Source organism: Lontra canadensis, unplaced genomic scaffold, assembly GCF_010015895.1.
Source record: "Lontra canadensis isolate GAN:19392208 unplaced genomic scaffold, GSC_riverotter_1.0 scaffold9, whole genome shotgun sequence".
NCBI lineage: Eukaryota > Metazoa > Chordata > Mammalia > Carnivora > Mustelidae > Lontra > Lontra canadensis.
In genome coordinates this window covers 33,087,114-33,108,599 of record NW_022631003.1, presented here as the reverse complement: position 1 = coordinate 33,108,599, position 21,486 = coordinate 33,087,114, and the positions used below count along the sequence as shown (strand labels likewise).

General features: G+C 39.4%; 1 protein-coding gene across 4 annotated transcripts in view; it reads right to left on the bottom strand.

Annotated features, from left to right (window-relative positions):
* Positions 1-21,486, bottom strand: part of BCAT1 (branched chain amino acid transaminase 1) — a 103,498-nt gene that overhangs the window by 42,140 nt on the left and 39,872 nt on the right. For all 4 annotated transcript variants that reach the window (XM_032855256.1, XM_032855258.1, XM_032855255.1 and 1 more), the window contains 3 exons: positions 16,860-17,060; positions 6,339-6,449; positions 3,534-3,653 (listed from right to left, as the gene is read on the bottom strand). In XM_032855256.1, coding sequence (XP_032711147.1) covers positions 3,534-3,653; positions 6,339-6,449; positions 16,860-17,060 — 432 coding nt within the window. The remainder of the gene's footprint in view (positions 1-3,533; positions 3,654-6,338; positions 6,450-16,859; positions 17,061-21,486) is intronic.

Genomic DNA, 21,486 nt, shown 5'->3' with positions numbered 1-21,486 from the left:
AATAAGTCTTGAAGACATATGAAGAACTGCACAAAAACATTCATACGTAGGTATTACCTATATAAGTCAGTAAAAATGAAGGGTCAGTTAATGATAAACATGTGAAGAAGCAGAACACTTTGCAAACATAATGAAATTCGTAAGCTGATAGGAGAACCACTCTCTTATCACATGGCTGCTGTCGAATCAAACTGGGCATAAGAAGGAATAATTAACACTGGACTGTTGTATCATGGCCCCTGAAAGTGAAAACGACACCGTGCCCTTGGGACGACGTTGAGCTTTCAAAGATGTAAATATTTCTACCTGGTGCCAGTTGGCAATCTCAGGAGCAAATAAAGCTTTAAAGACTGCTAGCAATATACTTAATTCTTTCCCAAGGCTTGAGATGGTGATACTCTTGAAAGTAGTAAAGAAATCCCTGGAACGTTTGCTTAAATGCAGGGTCTCTGATCTTGGCTCCACAGACTTAAATTATTTGGCTCTGGGCTGGAGCTCAATACAGATGAGTGGGTTGTAGAACATGGACTATTCGACACTCACAGGGGGGTCCCACACCCAGGACTAGACACTGGGCACACGAGATCAAAGCAGGGTGAGATCACTTAATAAATCACCCCAACATATATTTATTTGCTCATTCAAAGAAGTCAAAACACCTCCTGGATCAAAGACCCACTTAATCGATTCATCTAACCCATGAAAAGAACTGGAAACAAAAATAATGTGGACGTTAGCCAGCAGAAGACAAGACCAAAACATCAGATAACTGATACAGAGGTAAGCCTGCAATTATTCTGTGAAGCCAGTGACAAAGCAGAGCCATCATGAAATCGAGCAACATAAAAAGGCCAGCAAAAGTTAGCCATCCCTGATGAAAGAGTCCCAGTGGACTGGAAGCCACTGGGCCTAATCCTCGAGCCAGCACCTCACTTACCAAATGCATCCACCATGAAAAGTCAGTGTGTGGTAATTTACCAGACTAGACTGTAAGACATCTGTGTAGTGTACAAATGTTTAAATCCAATGCTTTACTGAACATTATTTGTATTATGCTCATTTCTGAATTATAGGTGATTGTCTTTTCTGCCTGTATATATATTTATATGTATTTATAAACATATTTATATTTATAATGTAAATATTGGTATAAATATACCAACCAAATATAAATAATGTTGACTTACACATGATAGCAGTTATTTCCTTCAATTCTTAAGTTACTACTTATAAAGCAGATTTTGAAAAATTCTTGATTCTGAGGTCCAAAGCATGATCAAGTAGGTAAGTTGATAGTCTAGTGGGAGAGAACTACTTGGCCGGGCTTTTGTCACTGAGGTTCCTAAATTCCGCCCAGCATCACAAACACCATTCTGATCTACTCAGTGAGTATCTCTGTGGATCGGGGTCAAGATGTGTATTTAAAAAAATACCTGGGGGTGCCTGGGTGTCTCAGTGGGTTAAGCCTCTGCCTTCAGCTCAGGTCATGATCTCAGGGTCCTGGGATCAAGGCCCACATCGGGCTCTCTGCTCAGCAGGGAGTCTGCTTCCCCCCTCTCTCTGCCTCTCTGCCTACTTGTGATCACTCTGAGTCAAATAAATAAAATCTTTAAAAAATAAAAAAATAAATGAAAAACAAACAAACAAACCAGGGTGGGGGCACCTAGATGGCTGTCAGTAGTCAGTTAAGCATCTGACTTGATGTTGGCTCAGTTAATGATCTCAGGATTGAGAGACGGAGCCCTGTGTCAGGCTCCAACTTGGGGTAGAGCCTGGTTAAGATTGTGTTTCTCCCTCTCCCTCCCCAGTCAATCAATCAATCATCAGTCAAACAAACAAACTTGGGTGATTCAAATGCAAAAAGTTGAAGACCACCAATAGAGAGGATTATTGTGACAACAGGCTAGACTATAAAATCAGGTTTATAAACTTGTCTAACTCTAGATTATAGGATTCTGGGACTCTAAACAATTTACTAAACCACAGAACAAAATACACTAGGAAACTATAAACCAATACCTTTTAGGAGCATTGACAAAAATTCTTAACAAAATGCTTGCAAACTGAATACAAGATTTAATATGAATTATTCATGGTAGCCAAGTAGGATTTAGTCCAGGAATGCAAGGTTGTTTTAACACCAAAAAACTGAATATAACAAATATAATTTAGAATAAAGGACAAAAACATATAATTCTGTCAAGACATTTAGAAAAAGCCATCAACAATACCTAACATCCATTCATACCAAAACTTTCAACAAACTCAGAATAGAAGAATCAGATCTTAGAGTGGGAAAGTACTTCAGAATAAGCACAAGACAGTGCTTCCAGAGTAGTAACAATGTTTCAACAGACTTTTAAAAACTATTTCTTCCTATCCTAAAATATAAACACTAAAAATAAAATATGTAAATAAAATAGAAAATTAAAAATAAACTTTATTAATACTAAAATGTCAGAGACATAAGGAGTAGATAACTTTTGTAATTGTCCCAATTCTTCCAAATTTGTTAGGGAGACTGCACTTCATGAAATTCATTGTCTGGATTCATAATACCACTTAGGTATTTTTTCCATGGCCTTATATATTTCCATACTTCTGGCATTCAGATGTCAGAATAGAGAAACTGGTAAGCATATAATTACCTAGTCGAGAGCAGAATGCCTAGACTATAGCAAAAGAGTGCCATCTTCTCCCTATTCCTAAAAATCTCCGTATGCCACAGCCCCTTCATTTGCTACCCACACTCAGTCTTCCCCTCTCCATTATCCCTCCATACCACCCACTCTCCATAAGACCACAGCTGCCTAGAAGAGGAAGGAGACAAGTAATAGGGTCTTTACAGGACACCAACTCAAGTGGCCTTAGCTTCTCCAGGCATGTCCTCCTTTTGCAAGGGCACCAACCAGTAGACTGTGACCTACCAGCAGATCTTATCATCCTGATGTGTAAAGCTACGACTCTAGCTCTCACAGTCCTTCCCTAACACCCACTGTGAACTTCATTTTCAACATTTCCTGTGGGGGAAGAGGGACTTCTGCTCCCATTCCTTGGTAATCCCAAGACTTCAGGAAAATGAAAATAAAAAGCAGCAGCTCTCCCTCCTCCAAATTTCAAAATCATTACCACTTCCACCTTGGAGAACTGTTGCCAAGAGAAGAGACATCACACTGAAGAATTACTCTGAGGAAACTCAGGAAAACATAAGGAAATATTGGTGAATCTTGAGTAAGGGAAGACAAATAGCCTTGCTCATTGCTCCTTCCTTGACTCATCTACATTGGTAACTATGGCTGCTTCTGTACCACATGTTGGAATTGAGTCGTTGCAACAGAAACTATATGGCCCACAAAGCCCAACATATTTACCATGTGGCCCTTTAAAGAAAATGTTTGCTGATACCTGGTCTTGATAATCAGGAGGAAGGAGTCATTTATGTTATTGGGGGCTATCAAACTATATCCTAGAAGTTTCTCACATGAAGAAACGATGATAAGTTGCCCACCCGGAAACAGGGAGTCAGTGTGTACCTCAGTTCCGATGAACGTGGGACGAATATACAGACTAGCAGATGTTGAATAGGGGACCCATTCTTGATCCAATTTCACAAGCTCTTTAATACACTCTAAAAGCTCTTCCTTGTCAAATACCTGAAGGAATGGAAAACATAATGAAGAGTGAGATTATCCTACATTGTAGTTATAAGAAATGATCCTCATGAAAGCTTTAGAATGTTAAAAAAAAAAAAAAAAAGAAGAAGTAATAATAAAACCAATTTTTTTCCTGATTTTTTTTTCTCCAAAATTGTGATGGGATGATGGATTATCTTCATGGAGGAGATAAAACAGTGGATCCCTATCTCTTACCATAGCAAATATCAATTATAGTTGGATTATACATTTAAATGTGATAAAACATTAAGACTTTTATAAAGTAAAAATCAAAAAATACCTCTGTCACCTTAAGGTAGAAAAGAGTTTTGCTTTTTTTTTAAGATTTATGTATTTAGGGGTGCCTGGATGGCTCAGTGGGTTAAGCCTCTGCCTTCGGCTCAGGTCATGAGCTCAGGGTCCTGGGATCCAGCCCCGCATCAGGCTCTCTGTTCAGTGGGAAGCCTGCTTCTCCCTCTCTCTCTGCCTGCATCTCTGTCTACTTGTGATCTGTCAGATAAATAAATAAATACAATCTTTGAAAAAAAATTATTTATTTAGGGACGCCTGAATGGCTCAGTGGGTTGAGCTTCTGCCTTCGGCTCAGGTCATGATCTCAGGGTCCTGGGATCAAGCCCCGCATCAGACTCTCCGCTTGGCAGTAAGCCCTCTTCCCCCTACCCCCATGCCTACTTGCGATCTCTCTGTCAAATATATAAAATCTTAAGGAAAAAAAAAAAGATTTATTTATTTATTTGAAATAACACAGCACGCACTAGAGTGGCAGGGTGGGGCAGAGAGAGAGGGAGTCCTTAAGCAGACTCTGTGCTGACAAGCAACAAATTGGGTGAAGTTACTCATAACCCATAACTAACCAAGTATCATAACTTGAATCTGTTAAGATATTCTGAAAATGAGTAAGAAAGACACAGATAACCCAAGAGAAAAATGGACAAAGGCAAAGAGAAGTTTATTTCTAAGGAGGAAAATGTTTTCATATATTAGATGGGTGACAGTTTATAAAATAAGTTAGTTTCTTCTCACTTAACAGGGCAAAGAAACATACTTTCAGAGATGTAGGTCACAGGTTATCCAGGGTTGAAATGACTCAGAAATACATATCTAAGTAGAACTCATGACATTAAGAACTGCCTACTTAAATGAGAAATTAGAACAGCAATCGCAGCATAAGGATATAGAATTCAGGATTACCAATCATACAGGACATATCGTCACTCTAAGTCACTGAAGATTTAGTGACAACAGAACTTGACTAGGAATTAAAAAATCTCACACCCAATTTTTTGCCCTGTCCCTTTACTCTGTGACTTCAGGCCAGTCATTTAAGCTCTTGAGGCTTGAGTTTTCTTCTAGGTACAAAGGTGCTACTAAAACGCACAACACATACTTTTTTTTTTTTTAAACACATACCTTCTGGAGGGTTACTGTTATGATTAAACAGAGAAGGAATGTAAAACCATATAACATAGTTTATGGCAGAGCTGAGGTCCAACAGATGTTAATTCCCTTTCCTTCTGCCCCCGCTTTAAAGTATCTCCTGGTATTTTGTCTGTAGTGGCACAAGAACTAGTCCAAAGAACATACCTTCATTTCCCTTCTGGCACTATATTATGGCCCCTGAAGGAGGTGAGTGAAGCATAGGTTACAAAAATAGGGAGGAGAAGGAAGATCCTGGCTAAAATGGAGTAGTTACTTGGGCTTCTTCAAAGCACAGCTTGGGCTGGGCTCCTGAAAGTTAGGTATGCAGAATTTGCAAAAGAAGAAAAAGACTCCTACAGTTCAGAAAGGCAACCTGGTCACGTATCAGGGAAGGACACCTCTCTGATGTAGGTAAGACACCTCTTACCTTGATGTGAGCCATAGGATCTAAATCCAACCCACCATATAATGAATTCTGCTGTTTAATGATGTTATAGACAGACACCAATGGCCATAACAATCCATTTTGATATCATTTTCTTAATAAAAAAGAAAGCTTGGGCTAAAATATCAAAATAATTAAATCACTGCAAACTTGCTAGTGTCCCAAGCAATTGGGCAAAAATACTCTTAAAATACCTGTGTGGCACATCCTATTTCCCATTTCACATATTATAATTTCATAGGATCTTCATATTTTATTTAATTTAGGTTGAGGTATATTTTTCTTCCAACCCCCCCCATGGACATTTATGAAGAAACAGATCATGGAACTGCCAAGTGGTATTAGTTATCTCCTTGTATTTTTACCTCATTCATTACAAAGTAGATGAGAAGTACCTTAAGAGTTCTCATGGTTTGTACTGAATATTGATCTAACTACAATTGAACCTTGAAGAACATGGATCTGAACTGCATAGGTCCATTTGCATGTGGATTTTTTTTTAATATATAGTTTCTATAAACGTATTTTCTCTCCCGTGTGATTTCCTTAATCACACTTCCTTTTCTACAGCTTACTTTGTTACAAGAATCAAGTCTACAATACATATAACATATAAAATATGTGTTAATCAACTGTGTATGTTTTGGAAAGGCTTCCTAGTCAACAGTAGGCTCTTGGTTAAGTTTTGGGGGGATTTTGCTCAAGGGTCAACTGTATTCAGAAAGGATTTGTTTTGTGGTAAAATCACAGTGACTCATCACATCCGGAGAAACACAAAAGAAACTCCTAAATTTACGTACCGGCAGAGTGACCCTCACAGCAGATCGGTGCATTCTATCCATGTTGAGGTCTGGCCGAAACAGTCGAATTTTATTATCTACTCCTCGAAATGCCTTCAGTCCTTCAAACAACTAAAGATAACAGGAGAAATAAATCTTAGGGGATAACAAAATGAAAACAATCTATGTGTTTAAAAGACTGGCTTTCTGGGGCGCCTGGGTGGCTCAGTGGGTTAAAGCCTCTGCATTCGGCTCAGGTCGTGATCCCAGAGTCCTGGGATCAAGCCCTGTGTCGGGCTCTCTGCTCAGCGAGGAGCCTGCTTCCTCTTCTCTCTCTCTGCCTGCCTCTCTGCCTGCTTGTGATCTCTGTCTGTCAGATTAAAAAAAAAAAAAGACTGGCTTTTCTACGGGCACTCATCTTCTTCATCATGCCAAGCACTTGATGTTGACCAAAGATTTCTAAATCTAGACAAGACAACAGTTGACAGGCTGGTTATTATAGCTGGACTAAAAACAAACTCTTTTTGTACCAAAATCTGATAGGAATTCAAAGTTACCCTTTCCTTAGCAGGAGCCGTACTGCCAAATAACACCTCCATGCAGGTGGGGAGAACATGTCGCCAATCACACAACGTGGGCTAACTGCCCAGTTAATGAACATGGAAGCAAAGAACCCCCTCTGGCCACCCTAAACACATGTGCCTCCTCCTTTCATTTAATCTGGCTCATTCAAACTCTGGATCGTAGGTAATCTAGATGTGACCTGGGCTGGTTTAGTCCCGCAAATCACGGAAGCCCAGCAACTCAAGGCCATCCCATGGTAGAGGCAGAGCACTTTCTCAAAACGCCAAGTCCAGGAGAACCACTGGGCAGAGATGTTAAAAGACTCTGAAGTAGCTGCATATGGATAAACACAGAGAAAATAGAAAAATCAATAATTTTAGTGGGAAATCTTAACACCGGTTCTTTAGATAACTGATAGAACAAACAGGCTGAAACTCGGCAAAGATATGGCTAATTTGAACAACAGGAACAACAAACTAAGCTAGTGGACAGAGAGAACCCTGCACATAGCACCTGCAAAATGTGTGCTCTTTTCACACATTTTCCAACCAGAAACCAGAAATCAGGATCGGAAATAGGATGACAAAATGTCAACATTTTGGCAAGGAAGAAACTCATCACTAAATAAAGTACGAGTCAAAGAAGAAAAATAATGGAATTTAGAAAATTTATTGAACTGAAGGACAGCTGGGCCCTTAGAAGCTTATAGTCTTAAAGCTCAGCTCACGTGATAAAAGAAATCTAAATCATGTAGCACAATTTCAAAGCACTAGATTAGATTTAAGGGCAAATATTTAACTTATTAAATGGAACAGGGGTAAAGCTTCAGTTAAAAGAGAAGGTTGTCAGATTTTGGACTCAGTTGAGAACATCTGAAACATACCTGAAGCAAAAAGACATAGCTAGCAAAATGTCATACAAATTCTTTCTAAAGTAAAGCTGGTGTGGTTATATTGTTAGTAAATATAAAACAAAATCAAATTTTATTTAATTTTAAGAAAATTAATACATTTTATTTATTTTATTTTTTAAATTTTTATTTATTTGACAGAGATCACAAGTAGGCAGAGAGGCAGGCAGAGAGACAGGAGGAAGCAGGCTCCCTGCTGAGCAGAGAGCCCGATGTGGGGCTCAATCCCAGGACCCTAAGACCACGACCTGAGCTGAAGGCAGAGGCTTAACCCACTAAACCGTCCAGGCTCCCCCAAATTAATAAATTTTAATTAGTAAATATAAAACAAAATCAGTAGATACAAAATTAGTTTTAAGTTAAATTTTACCAGAGGTTAAAGAAAGTGACTTCATAGGGTTCTAATTGCTTCATTCACTTCACTTTAATTTTAAAATTGTAGGCACCTGATGTGGGTTCAAGTATATGTAAAAATTATATGATACTCTCATTAAGCAGCACAGATGCAAAATATACTAAGGGATAACACAGCATGACAATGTTGGACTTATCTCAGGAACAGAGGTTGATTTAACATTTAGAAAAATCAATTAATGAGATTCATTATATTCATAGCCTTGATGAAGAAAAAAGCAATATGATCATCTCATTAGATGTGGTAAACGCAACTGATAAAACTGAACATTCTTTTGAGATTTTTTTTTCTAAGTTTCCCAGATAACTAAGAAGGAAACTTTGGTAAGTGATAAAGAATATCTACAATGAACTTGCAGCAAATATTGTGCTTAATGATAAAATTTAAAGCCTTCCTTTTCAGAGTGGGAACATCACAAATTGCTTGCTGTGACTACTTTAATTCAATACTATACAAGTGTAATAAGGCAAATATATCAAATAAATGATCACATAAAAAGCATTGGTTTGAAAAGAAAAAAAAAAAAGTCACAGATTATGAAACATAGGTAAGATTAAATATGTAGAAAATCCAGAAAAACCAACATCCTCCTTTGAAATTATTTGGTTAGGCAAGGTAACCAAATGCAAAATTATATTCCTATGTAACAGAAAATAAAAACACTATTTATGATAGACTTAAGAGAGGACTATTTGGGGGCGGGGAGGGCCTAAAAGAAGAGAAGATCCATAAGGACAACATAAAACTTTATCAAGTCATTAGAGGCCTAACTAAATGTAGAAAGCTACTGCACACTCATGGATCCAAAGACTCAATATCATAAAGATACTGATTCTCCCAAACTGATTTATATACTCAGTGTAATCCAAATGAAAATCAGGTCAGGGCATTTTATTTTCTTTGAACAAACTAAATTTAAAAAGTTGACTGACTTGATAAACTGAGTTTAAGAGTGATATGGAAAAGCAAATGGCTGAGAAGATGCAAAGCACTCCTGAAAGGGAAAACAGGACTTGTCCTAGGCAGACATCAAGACTCAATGAACTGGAAATTAAGACAGTGTGACATTTGTGCAGATAGACAAGTAAAACCACAGAACAGAAGAGCGACCCAGATAGACAATGCAGTGAAAATGGAGATCCAGAAGCAGACCCAAATGTGATAGAGGAGGCAGGGGAAAAAGGAGAGAAAAAAGAACAGTACTTAAAAAAAAAAAAAAAAAAAAAAAGATTTATTTATTTATGTGTGGGAGCAGGGAAAGAGGGAGAGGGAGACAGAATCCCAATCTGCACTGAGCATGGAACCCGACACAGTCCTTGATCTTACGACGCTCAGATCACCCACCTGAGCCGAAACCAAGAGTCGGTCCCTTAACCATCTATACCAGCCAGGTGCCCCAAAGAACAGTCCCTTTTAAATGGTGCTATTCAGCAGGGTATCCACTGGGAGAAAAAAACGAATTGGACCCCTACTTATATAAAAACCAGCTTCTAGGAGTAAAGACCCTCCGGTGAAAGACAAAATCAATAATACAGAAAGATGCCATTATGATCTGAGGGTAGGAAAGAATCTTTAGACAAGATCCCCAAACTACCAAATATAAAGCAAGGATTGATAAATTCCACTTAAGATTTAAATGTACTTCTTGTCATCAAAAAATTACAAAAAGAGTAAGAGACCTTAGAAGAAGATACCTAAAATACTCAAAGTACTTCCACAAATCAAAAAGACAATAGAAAAGTGAGCAAAAGATTTGAACAGGCACTCTAAATAGGAGATATCCAATTGTTCAGTAACCCTATGAAAAGGTGCTCAACCTCTTAGGGTACTGGAAATTAATATCACAATAATGAGATGCCATTACATGAAAGTAGCTAAAATTTTAAAATCTGATTATATTAGGAGTTGGCCAGGTTTTGGAACAATAAAAATGCTTATTCATGGCTTGTGGGTATAAAATGGTTAAAACCACTACAGAAAATAGTTTCCCTTTTCTTGTAAAATTGGCAGCGCTATTCCTCAGTATATCCTGAACCAGTATTTGTCAAATCTTTTGGCATCAGGATGTCTTTAAACTTTTAAAAATTATTATCACTTCTCGGCCTTTTGGCTAAGATCAAGTACAAACTTTTAAAACTTATAAAGACCCCCAAAAGCTTTTTATGTGCAGTTATTCTATAATTACCATATTAGAAATTAGAAGTGAACCATTACATTTAACAGTAATAAACCATGACATATTAACATATTTTAATGAAGACTCTATAGTTTCCAAAAGGATTATTGTTAAGTGTGACAGTTTTTCATTATTGCAAGTCTTTCAAGGGTGACTTAATGAAAGACAACTGGATTCTTATAACCTGCTTTTGCTCTTGCAGTATATTGTTTTGGTTGAAGTACACAAAGAAAATCCCAAAATCACACGGACGCGTGGTTGAGAAAGGGAGAAGTATTTTTGATAGCCTTTTCAGGTAACTGTGGCTGCTGTTCTCTGATCCTACTTCAAAAGTTGACAAGTGGGGCGCCTGGGTGGCTCAGTGGGTTAAGCCTCTGCCTTCGGCTCAGGTCGTGATCCTAGGGTCCTGGGATTGAGCCCCGCATCGGGCTCTCTGCTCGGTGGGGAGCCTGCTTCCCTCTAACCCTCTCTGCCTGCCTCTCTGCCTACTTGTGATCTCTCTCTCTCTCTCTCTCTGTCAAATAAATAAATAAAATATTAAAAAAAAAAAGATAAAAAAAAAAAGTTGACAAGTGGTGGTTCCTTGAAGATTAGTTGCAGTGAGGAATTTGAAGCCCTATCAATGAAGTTTTTATACCCTGTTAATTTATTAAAATAGTGTATCAGAGTTCAACAAAAGAAGCAGAACAGGAGATACCGATGTTATTACCAGATTTGTTGTAAGAAATTGGGCAATGCGAATGTGGTGGCTGGCTAAGCAAGTCCGAAATCTGTAAGAAAGGCCATCGGGGACAGAAGATGACAAACAGGCTGGGACCTGCAGACATGAGTGGCAGCTGACCCACCAGCGGCGATCAGAAAGGGAGAGACAGAGGAAAAGAAAGCTGGGTCTAGCTATGTGTCCTAAGGTTCACCCAGGATAATTTCCCTTTTGATTAATTTTAAGTCAACTGATTAGGGACTTCAATCACATCTGCAAAATTCCTTCACCACCGCACCTAGATCAGTACTTGACTGAACACTTAGAAGAAGGTTATGTGTATGCCATGAAATGGTCATGCCTCCCTCTATCCTCCAACACTCAAAGGAATGTCTTGTCGGTATTCTAACTAAAAGGAGACTAAAAGTCAGATTCTGGGGGCTGCAGTTCAGACTAGCCAAACTGACACATCAGAAGCCATCAGTTTGTCTTGCATTCTGAATGGATCTTAACTCATGTGTAAATTTGTAATGTCACACAATGGTTATTTGGAAAATGTTGGTTCAAATTATGCAGATCTTCCAAAGGTTAACACCTTTTCCATAAAACATATTTTTAAAAATCTGTTAATATTACCACTAACATCATCAAAAAATTCTTTAATAGTGGAAAGGCTCAAGCTAGTGGTGGTGGATACAAATTTTCCAAAATCCTAATTTTTACTTGAAAGCTAGAATTTGAGGGGCACCTGGGTGGCTCAGTGGGTTGGGCCTCTGCTTTTGGCTCAGGTCATGGTCTCGGGGTCCTGGGATCGAGCCCCACATCAGGCTCTCTGCTCGGCGGGGAGCTGGCTTCCCCCTCTCTCTCTGCCTGCATACTTGTGATCTCTGTCTGTCAAATAAATAAATGAAATCTTAAAAAAAAAAAAAAAAAAGCAAGCTAGAATTTGATCAATGGCAACAAATACGGTCCTCTGTTTTGCTCGAAGTTGCAGACTCATTTTGTTCATTTTCAAGAAGACACCTGCAAATGCCCAAGACTGAATAACTATACTTTGTCCTTTCAAGTAAACTGGTTCTGGGTGAAAAAAGGAGCCGATTCCGCTCACAACATGGGCGTGCACGGCACACACACATATGTGTGAATCACACAACTACTATTCCTTGAGATAACTGTAGTATTTAAGGATGTAGAAGTGCTTGAGGCAAAGATGCTATTGCATCGCATAGATTAAAATGCCATTTACTCAAAATTTAATAAAATAATTATTACCACTTCACCAAGAACATTCTTCAGCAAAGCTGACATTATACATTCACACTTGGTAGTAAAGAGTAAAATGGTTAACTAGCAGAAGCTGGTGTCAGTCTTACTGTAAATGTCAACACACAATGAAAAAGAAAAACACAGTCTTGGTATTAATGTGAAGTCTTAACTTTGGAGACCCCTTGAAAGGGGGCCAAGGGGGCCTGTGAACCACACTTTGAGAACGGCTTAAAGAAACTTGCAACAAGTACACCAGCATACTATATATAGGGATGTTCGTAGAAAAAAAACGCCCAAATGTCCATCAAAAATAGACTGAATAGGGGCGCCTGGGTGGCTCAGTGTGTTAAGCCTCTGCCTTCAGCTCAGGTCATGATCTCAGGGTCCTGGGATCGAGTCCCGCATCGGGCTCTCTGCTCAGTGGGGAGCCTGCTTCCCTCTCTCTCTCTGCCTGCCTCTCTGCCTACTTGTGATCTCTCTCTGTGTGTCAAATAAATAAATAAAATCTTTTAAAAAAATAAAATAAAATAAAAAATACTTTCTTGGGGCACCTGGGTGGCTCAGTCAGTTAAGCACATGCCTTTGGGTTAGGTCATGATCCCAGGGTCCCAGATGGAGCGCCACACCTGACTCAATGCTCAGCAGGGAGTCTGTTTCTCCCTCTCCCTCTGCCTGCGACTCCCTCTGCTTGTGCTCTATCAAATAAATAAAATCTTTAAAAAATAAAAATAAAGAATACTTTCATAATTAATAAAAACCACATGTAGTTGGAGATCTCAAGATAAAATGGATACTAAAATCAATAGGGTTTATGAAAGGAGGAGAACAACTTTTAAGAAGACTGCTCATATTCACTTTAGTGTTAAAACAATACAACTATTATTGAACTTAAAAACTGGGTAGTGTCCAATAATGTAGTGTTCATAAGTGGGTCAGTATAAGAGAAAGAGCATACCTGTGAAAAAGCCTAAAACATGAATGTTTCAAACACCTTTGGGAAGAAAATTTTTGTGATAAACTATCTGCCTGTTAGTGGGGGTTAAAAGATAAAAAAAGCACATACTGAGGGCAGTTTGCTCGCCATCCTGTCCTAAGCACACTGCACTCCCAGGGAACTGAGTAGACACTCAACATCCACTGCACAGGCAAGTAAAAATGGGAAATCAAATGAATATGCCTCAGGAAATTCCAGGATTCAGTTTCTCTGTGCAAGACAATTACACTTTCTAAATCCCTATGACAATTTCCTAATATTTTTGTCTGCTAAACCTAAGCACCCAATCTACAAAAAGCAAACTAAATGCATTCCTCTACCTCCCCATTTATCACTGATACATGTCACAGGCTGTATTCCCAAAAACAGTCACACAATATTTTCAGTCCTACCTGCTCTTCTAGAACCTCGATGTTCCTCGTCAAGAAAGGTGGATCCCCTTCTTTTGAACATAAGCAGGTCTTTATGATGGCCATGGTAATAGTTATGACAGAAATCACACTGTGTGATTGGGGGGTTAGGACATAAAAAGAACTAGAGCTTCCATGTGGGCTCAGTGTCTTGAGACACACAGCTTAAAGCCCATGGTGCCATGTACCGAGTCTGACTATTCTGAAGCCACCATACTCGAGAGACCACATGGAGAAAGAGGGATGCAGGCAGAGCCTCAGCTCTCACCCCCATCCTTCTGATTTTCCCCACCCAGGCAAGTGGACTCCAACCCCAGTCACTATCTGACTGAAACTGCATGTGAGACCCCAAGCGAGAACCACTTACACCAACCTATTCAACCTCCAGAAGCATGGAAGAGAAAAAGAAAATGATGGTTTTTGTTTTAAGCCATTAATCTGTTACACTGCAATCTACAACTGATGTAATATATGCAAAATACTTCTTGTATCCATATTGTAAGTGAAACAGTAAGAATGTAGAAAATTTTGGGGCACCTAGGTGGCTCAGTAGATTAAAACCTCTGCCTTCGGCTCAGGTCATGATCCCAGGGTCCTGGGATTAAGCCCTGAATCCAGGCTCTCTGCTCAGCAGGGAACCTGCTCCCCACCACCACCCCGCCTGTCTCTCTGCTTACTTGTGATCTCTGTTGGATAAATAAATAAAATTTTTTTAAAAATTTAAAAAAAAGAATGTTAAAAATTTTCAATTTTTACTTAACAAAGGATAATATTAATTAAAAAAAATTTTTAAACTATCCTGGTCACAAAAATCTAAATTGGTAAAACCAAGCAAACTAGCGTTCTAACTAATTAGATTTCCAATAAGTTTTCAAAAGCCAGTGGCCCTCAATATTGCCTTTAGCTTTCAAAAATCACTTTAATCCTGGGGTGCCTGGGTGGCTCAGTCATTAGCCATCTGCCTTCGGCTCTGGTCAAGATCCCAGGGTCCTGGGATTGAGCCCCGAATCGGGCTCCCTGCTCAGCAGGGATCCTGCTTCTCCCTCTCCCACTGTCCCTGCTTGCGTTCACTCTCTTGATATGTGTTTCTCTGTCAAAGAATAAATAAAATCTTTAAAAAAAAAAAATCACATTAATCCTTTCTCATGTACTTCCAGTTCTCAAAGTGTGGTCCCTGGAGTGGCGGGCATGAACATGGCACGGGAATTTGGTGTAAATCAAAAACTCTGAGGAAAGGACATGTGCTACGTTTGAGACCACTGCCCTAAGATTTGCCATATTCCTTTTTTCAATTTTTTAGGCACTTCCCTTTGTTATACCCTGTGACACAGGCAAAGGCGAGGCTACCACTCTTATTTTATAGTTGAAGAGACTGAGGCTTGGAGCAAATAACGAAAGAGTTCATCCAAGTTGATACAGTGAGGACACGGTGCTGGGGATGGAAACTAAAGACACAACATCCTGTGAAGACATCTGGGCATCGAACAGGTTTCCAAATTATTCAAGTTTATAATTTTGTTTTATTTTATTTTAAAGATTTTATTTATTTGACAAAGAGAGAGATCACAAGTAGGCAGAGAGAGAGGGGGAAGCAGGCTCCCTGCTGAGCAGAGAGCCCGATGAGGGACTTGATCCTAGGACCCTGAGACCATGACCTGAGCCGAAGGCAGAGGCTTAACCCACTAAGCCACCCAGGCGCCCCCAAGTTTATAATTTTAAACACGTTAATTGGACAGGCCTCTTCATAATTTTAGTGTCTATGTTTAGGAATAATGTCACAGGGAGTAATACTCAGCATTGGAACCCTGTCTCCTCCCGTAATACTGTGTTATCTTGGCTGAGAAACTTCACTTTTCTGAACCTGCGAATATAAGAGAGAAGGTTGCTTTAAGGGTTAACAACAATAGCTAAAAGCTGGGCTCTCATTACGTACCAACAACGGCTGTATACGTTTAAACAAATTACCTTACCTTATCCTCCTAATAGCACTCTGAGGTAAGTATTATCCCTACCTCAATTTTCTAGGTAAAGAAATTGGAAGCACAAAGTGATTTTAAATAAGCTTCCCAAGTCATAGAGCTCCCTATGGAGCCACAGAGACGGAATCTGAGCCAGGAAGTCTGACTATAGAACCTGAATTCTATAACTGTTTTCTCACTTAAAATAATCAAATGAAATGACCCACATAAGGTGCAGAGCACATTGCTGGAGTTTAATAACCACGAGTAATTTTACCATTATTGTTGGGAATATCTACTACTTTTACTCCCTTAATAGGTAGGTCACTGCTTATTTCCAGTACCCCAATATTCTGGGAAAGATGTCCAACACATTGAAAACAAGTAAAATAAAATGCAGGTGAAGGGAATGAGGAGTGTATTGTGGATCTTAGGGTGTATCCTAACAAGGACTAGAGAACGTATTCTCAACATATTTAGCATTTTATGCTTATAATTATTTCACTCGTGCCCGAAGGCTCTTAACACATATACCTACATGTTAATGCTGGTCCTAAAAACATGCAGGAAGCCTAAGACCGAACTGTAATACTGTATTCAGTGACACCGGAGTCATTAGGAAATCTGACAAGGGACTCAGTAAAATGTTAACAGTCCTGGATTTTTGAGTGTGAACTTTTTTTTTTTTTAAGATTTTATTTATTTATTTGACAGAGGAAGAGAGAGATCACAAGTAGGTAGAGAGGCAGGCAGAGAGAGAGGAAGAAAAGCAGGTTCTCTGCTGAACAGAGAACCCGATGCGGGACTGGATCCCAGGACCCTGAGACCATGACCTGAGCCAAGGCAGAGGCTTAACCCACTGAGCCACCCAGGCGCCCTTGAGTGCGAATTTTCTTATCTACCATCCTTGCATTTGCTGCAAATGATTTTTTTTATTGATATAATGAAAAGTTCAAGACTATCCGAAAGATGAGTTAAGACTTACCTTCAGTCCAATTGTCTATGGAAAAAGTTTTGAAGACATTTATGATTTCCTCAAGTTAATCTGATAAAGCCCATCCTGCCCCAAAGCTAATTTATCCAGAAGAGCTACTTCGTACTCACAGCGAAGACCTAGCACATCACCATCACTGATTGCCTTGTACTTACCTCCACGGCATAGTGGAAAGCTGAGGAGCCAGGGTGCAAGGACAGGTTCTGAAGAGGCTTGATACGTGGTTTCTCCCATCCACACTGTGAGGACCACTCCACTGTCAACATGTGATCCGTGAACACAGTTCCAAAAACCAGAGTACTTGGGTCTGGTTTTTCCTTTAAAATGGAGGCTGGTGTGATTATTAGATCTTTGGCCTGAGGAAGAAAAATCGGCACCATTAAAGAAAAGTTACTGGACATCCCCTGGCTGCATAATACAGAGGGTGAAAAGACAAAATTTAGGTCACTGGCTACAAAAAAGTGAAATCATTTGACTTTTTTTTTTTTTAAGATTTTATTTGACAGAGAGGGATCACAAGTAGACAGAGAGGCAGGCAGAGAGAGAGAGAGAGAGAGAGAGAGAGAGGGAAGCAGGCTCCCTGCTGAGCAGAGAGCCCGATGCGGGACTTGATCCCGGCAACCTAAGATCATGACCTGAGCCGAAGGCAGTGACCTAACCCACTGAGCCACCCAGGTGCCCCGAAATCATTTGACTTTTAAATGCTGGCAACTAACTCAGAAATTTAACAGCACTACATGAGCCAAACAAATCTTGTTGGCATTCAGAATCTGACTTGCTGTTTAAAATCTCTACTGTACACAGACTAATAAATAAAGACTAGTGATATTTAGAAACAGGGACAAAATAGCAGAACAGGTAAAATGATGGAAAAAGAACACATGCCTTCCTTGTTCTCACCACAGGACTTCTATCAAGCACTCAGGAATGAGGGAAGGGGTGTCTTCTAGAATAATGATAGCAATACTCATAATGATTTGTTAAACTAAAATTAAAGTCATTAAGAATAGAATCTCTTAGTGATGGTTGTACTCCAGCTCCCTCAAAGAATTCTTGGCACAAGCCTTCAAACCCCCCTGGGTACATCAGAGAAGAAAGGAAGAGAATGAAACAAATGTTTTCCTCTTTGAAAACAGAGAAGTAGAGAATGTACACCAAGATATAAATCCTCTATTCTGTGTTGAGGAAACAGTGAACAAAAGACCTCTTATTGAAAGCAAGAAAAATAAGAGTAATAGGAAACAACTTCACACAGCACCATTACACCAACTCCCCACAAAGCTAAGCTTGAGCATTATAAATGTCCAAACACACACACCCCAATCACAGTACCATCTCTAACCTCACAACAGCTGTAGACAGCCGACAAACCAAAGGGGAAGGAGCATTTTAATCAGTAAAAATACTAACCAGGAACAGGTTCAACTTGTTAACAGGTTGTAAGGAAGGTCAAACTCCATAAGAGTACTCATTGCCCCCCAAAATCAAGTACAGAAGTTCCCTTTAGATCATCAGCTCTTATCCTTATATTAAGATGATCCAGGGGCACCTGGGTGGCTCAGTCGGTTAAGCATCTGACTCTTGATTTCAGCTTGGGTTATGATCTCAGGGTCATGAGAATGAGCCCCGTGCCAGCTCCGGGTTGGGCATGGGGCCTGTTTAAGATTCCCTCTCACCCTTTCCACTTCCCTGCCTCATGCACATGCTCTTAAAAAAAAAAAAAAAAAAAAAAAAAAAAAATCCAATCGCTTCTGATTAATTCACTGCCTTATACATGCCTCAGTCACTTGATATATTATGAATGATAATCAGCTTTATTTTTATAATAACATTCAGCTGAATGTATTCTAAAACAACAAAAAAGCTCACATTACAGGGAAGCCTAAGGCACTAAAGATAACATATTACTGTAATTTTCAGATTTAGTAATGTTACTTTGGAATATGCCAATAAAATGCCAAATTTGGAGGCAAATGGACTTTCTTTTACCACTATTTAATCCAAGTAAGTAAATTAACTTAAAACCTTTTATTGAGTGCAGAAAAAGAATTTATTTAAAGGGATACACTCCAGCTCAATTATTTTGTTTCCTGAATCCTGTTTCTCTCCCTTTATCCTCTAGACCTCATCCCCCAAATAGGATATTGGGCAAATTTCACCAAAAGGCTAAATGCAGCCTTCTGGTCTATTTTGTAAATAAAAGTTTTATTGGAATACAGTCACACTGTTCTTTTAGCTTTAACAATGGCATCGTCCATGAATAATGACAGAAACGTTATGGTCCTCAAGCCTAACTATTTATTATTCGGCCCCTTAAAAAGTTTGCCAGTCCCTCTAGACTGTTTGGACAAGAACTGAGTAGATGTTCCAGTGAAATCTCTAGCCCTAGCACAGTGCCTCACACACACAATACAGTACATCTTAAATGCTAAAAATAATATTCGGCTGATTTCAGGTACTCCCTAAGGGATGACAGGCTCATGTGCAGAAGATGGCCAGGATTTAAAGTGAGTGAAATTCTAACATAAACATTTCATTACATGAATGGTTTTACAGTGCTCTTGCACAACGAAGCACTCGGAACTTGGCTTTAGTTGGCTTTTTTAGTGGCTTTTCTTAGCCTTGGGCTAAGAAAAATCTGTAACCATATCACTAGAGTTACATAAACAATGCAAATTTTCACCTATTAAAACTACTAATAAAAATTTCTCAGTAACAGGGGAAAATAGTAAGACCCAGAACAGAAAGGTGAGAGTCGGTAAAGATGGAGAAGTGAAAGTGTGAGTAGAAGATGTGAGTTTTTCCTGCTTGCTGAATTTGGGGTATGTCTTCGATATTGCAAAGGCAACAGACCTCAGCCTTTCCCCCTAATGACAGAACGAATACTTTGTATGGTTCTTCAAAAGTAAAATAAAGATCACCTTCTCTGTTATTTCTTTCATTAGCTAACCTATTCTCCAATGAGCTAATCAACAAGAAATCAACTATACATGATCCTTACAGCTTTCAGGATTTCTAAGCTCTCCAATAAATAACCACCTGCCATGAAACCAATAGGCCATGGAATATATACTTTGTATCAATAACAATCTACATAATATTTAAAAACAAGACTATGGCCTCATATAAAACAGCTTTTTTAATTTTTCCTTCCCTTGCTCTTTCTTCCATATCTGCTTTATTATTCTTAGTATTTTGCCTTTTTATTCACTCAATGAACACTGACTGCACAAGCACAATGGTTCAGGCACTGCACTAAGCAAGCACAAGAGATGCAAAGATGCCTGTGGCTCAGTCCCTCCTCCTCAGCAAATTCAACATCAGTGATGGACAGACAGAAAGCAGCCGCTGTGAGCAAGTATTACTCACCCAACCTATTATCTGCTGAGCTACTGTGTACCCATTGTTACAGGCCCAAAGGAATCTCTGGAAGGAAAACAAGTAAAGTCCTGTTCTCTTAATGCAGGGAAACAGTATAAAGAATTAAGTGGATAAAGAGAGGTAAGGAGGCAATTAGTGCTATGAAGAAAATGAAAGCTGCTTAAAAGGATAGTGTGGGGAAGAAAAACCCATTTTTGGTTAAAGGGTTGGGAATGACCTCTCTGATGAGGTGTCCTTTGAGCAGAGACTTGAATGAAAAAAGAAGGTAGGCCATGTAGATATCTAGAGGCTAAGTGTTTGAGGCAGAGGAAGCAAGGGCCCAGGTCTTGAGAGGGGAATAGACTTGGCATGTTCAAAGAACCAGGAAGGCTCAGTGTGGCAGGAATTCAGGAAATGTGGGGAAAATGGAGTGGCAGAAGATGTCACAGAGGCACTGTGGCTGCTGGAACAGCGGAAAGCTCTGGGCCAAGAAAACTAGTTACTTCATGCTATACTGACCAACATTCCAGTTCTCCATGGGTTCTGACTCCGTGCAATTAAGAGTGTACCCTGTCTTGGGGCACCTCAGTGGCTCCGTCAGTTGAGTATCTAACTGGATTTTGGCTCAGGTCATGATATCCGTTGAGGTCCTGGGATCAAGCCCCACATTGGGATCTGCAAGGAATCTGCTTGAGGATTCTCTCTCTCCCTCGTCCCCACTCCCCACTTGCACACATGCTCTTTCATAAATAAGCTTTGAAAAAAAAAAACAAAAACCTGTACCTCATCTTCCTTATTTCCCCAGGAACCTTTACCAAAGAGGCTGCTAACAATTAAAACAACCCCAGTTTACCTTTACTCCAGGCAATTTGAAGTAACCATTAGGGATAATACTAGAGGTATGGCTACCATTCTTTCTTAATTTTTTAAAAATATGAAGGAGCAAAGCAGGAATAGGGAGAAAGATAGTTTGACAGTGGCAAAATACAAAAATCCGGGTAACACTGAGTTTTTTCCTTAAGCCTCTACATTTCCTCCTCTGCATCAGAGATCCTTGGCCCTGGCTATACATTGGATTTAAATACGAAGCTTTTTAGAAACACTAAAGCACACTCCATTCCAGAACTGAACGAGAACCTCACAGGGAAAGGACAGGGGAGTGGCTGGTTGTTCGTTCAAACTTACCCACAACATTCTAAGTGGCCACTCAGGGCTCAGAACCATTCTACACTATCTCCCTTGAAGATTTCAGCCACAGCGAGGAACAATGGTTTCCAACACTGGCTGCTAAATTGGTTCACCTGGGAAGTTTTTTGTTTTTTGTTTTTTCGTTTGCTTGTTTAAGGAAATGCCACTGCCCATGCTGTAGCCAAGATGCACAAAAACTCCAGGAAAAAAAGGAAAGAAACTCAGGAGTGGGAC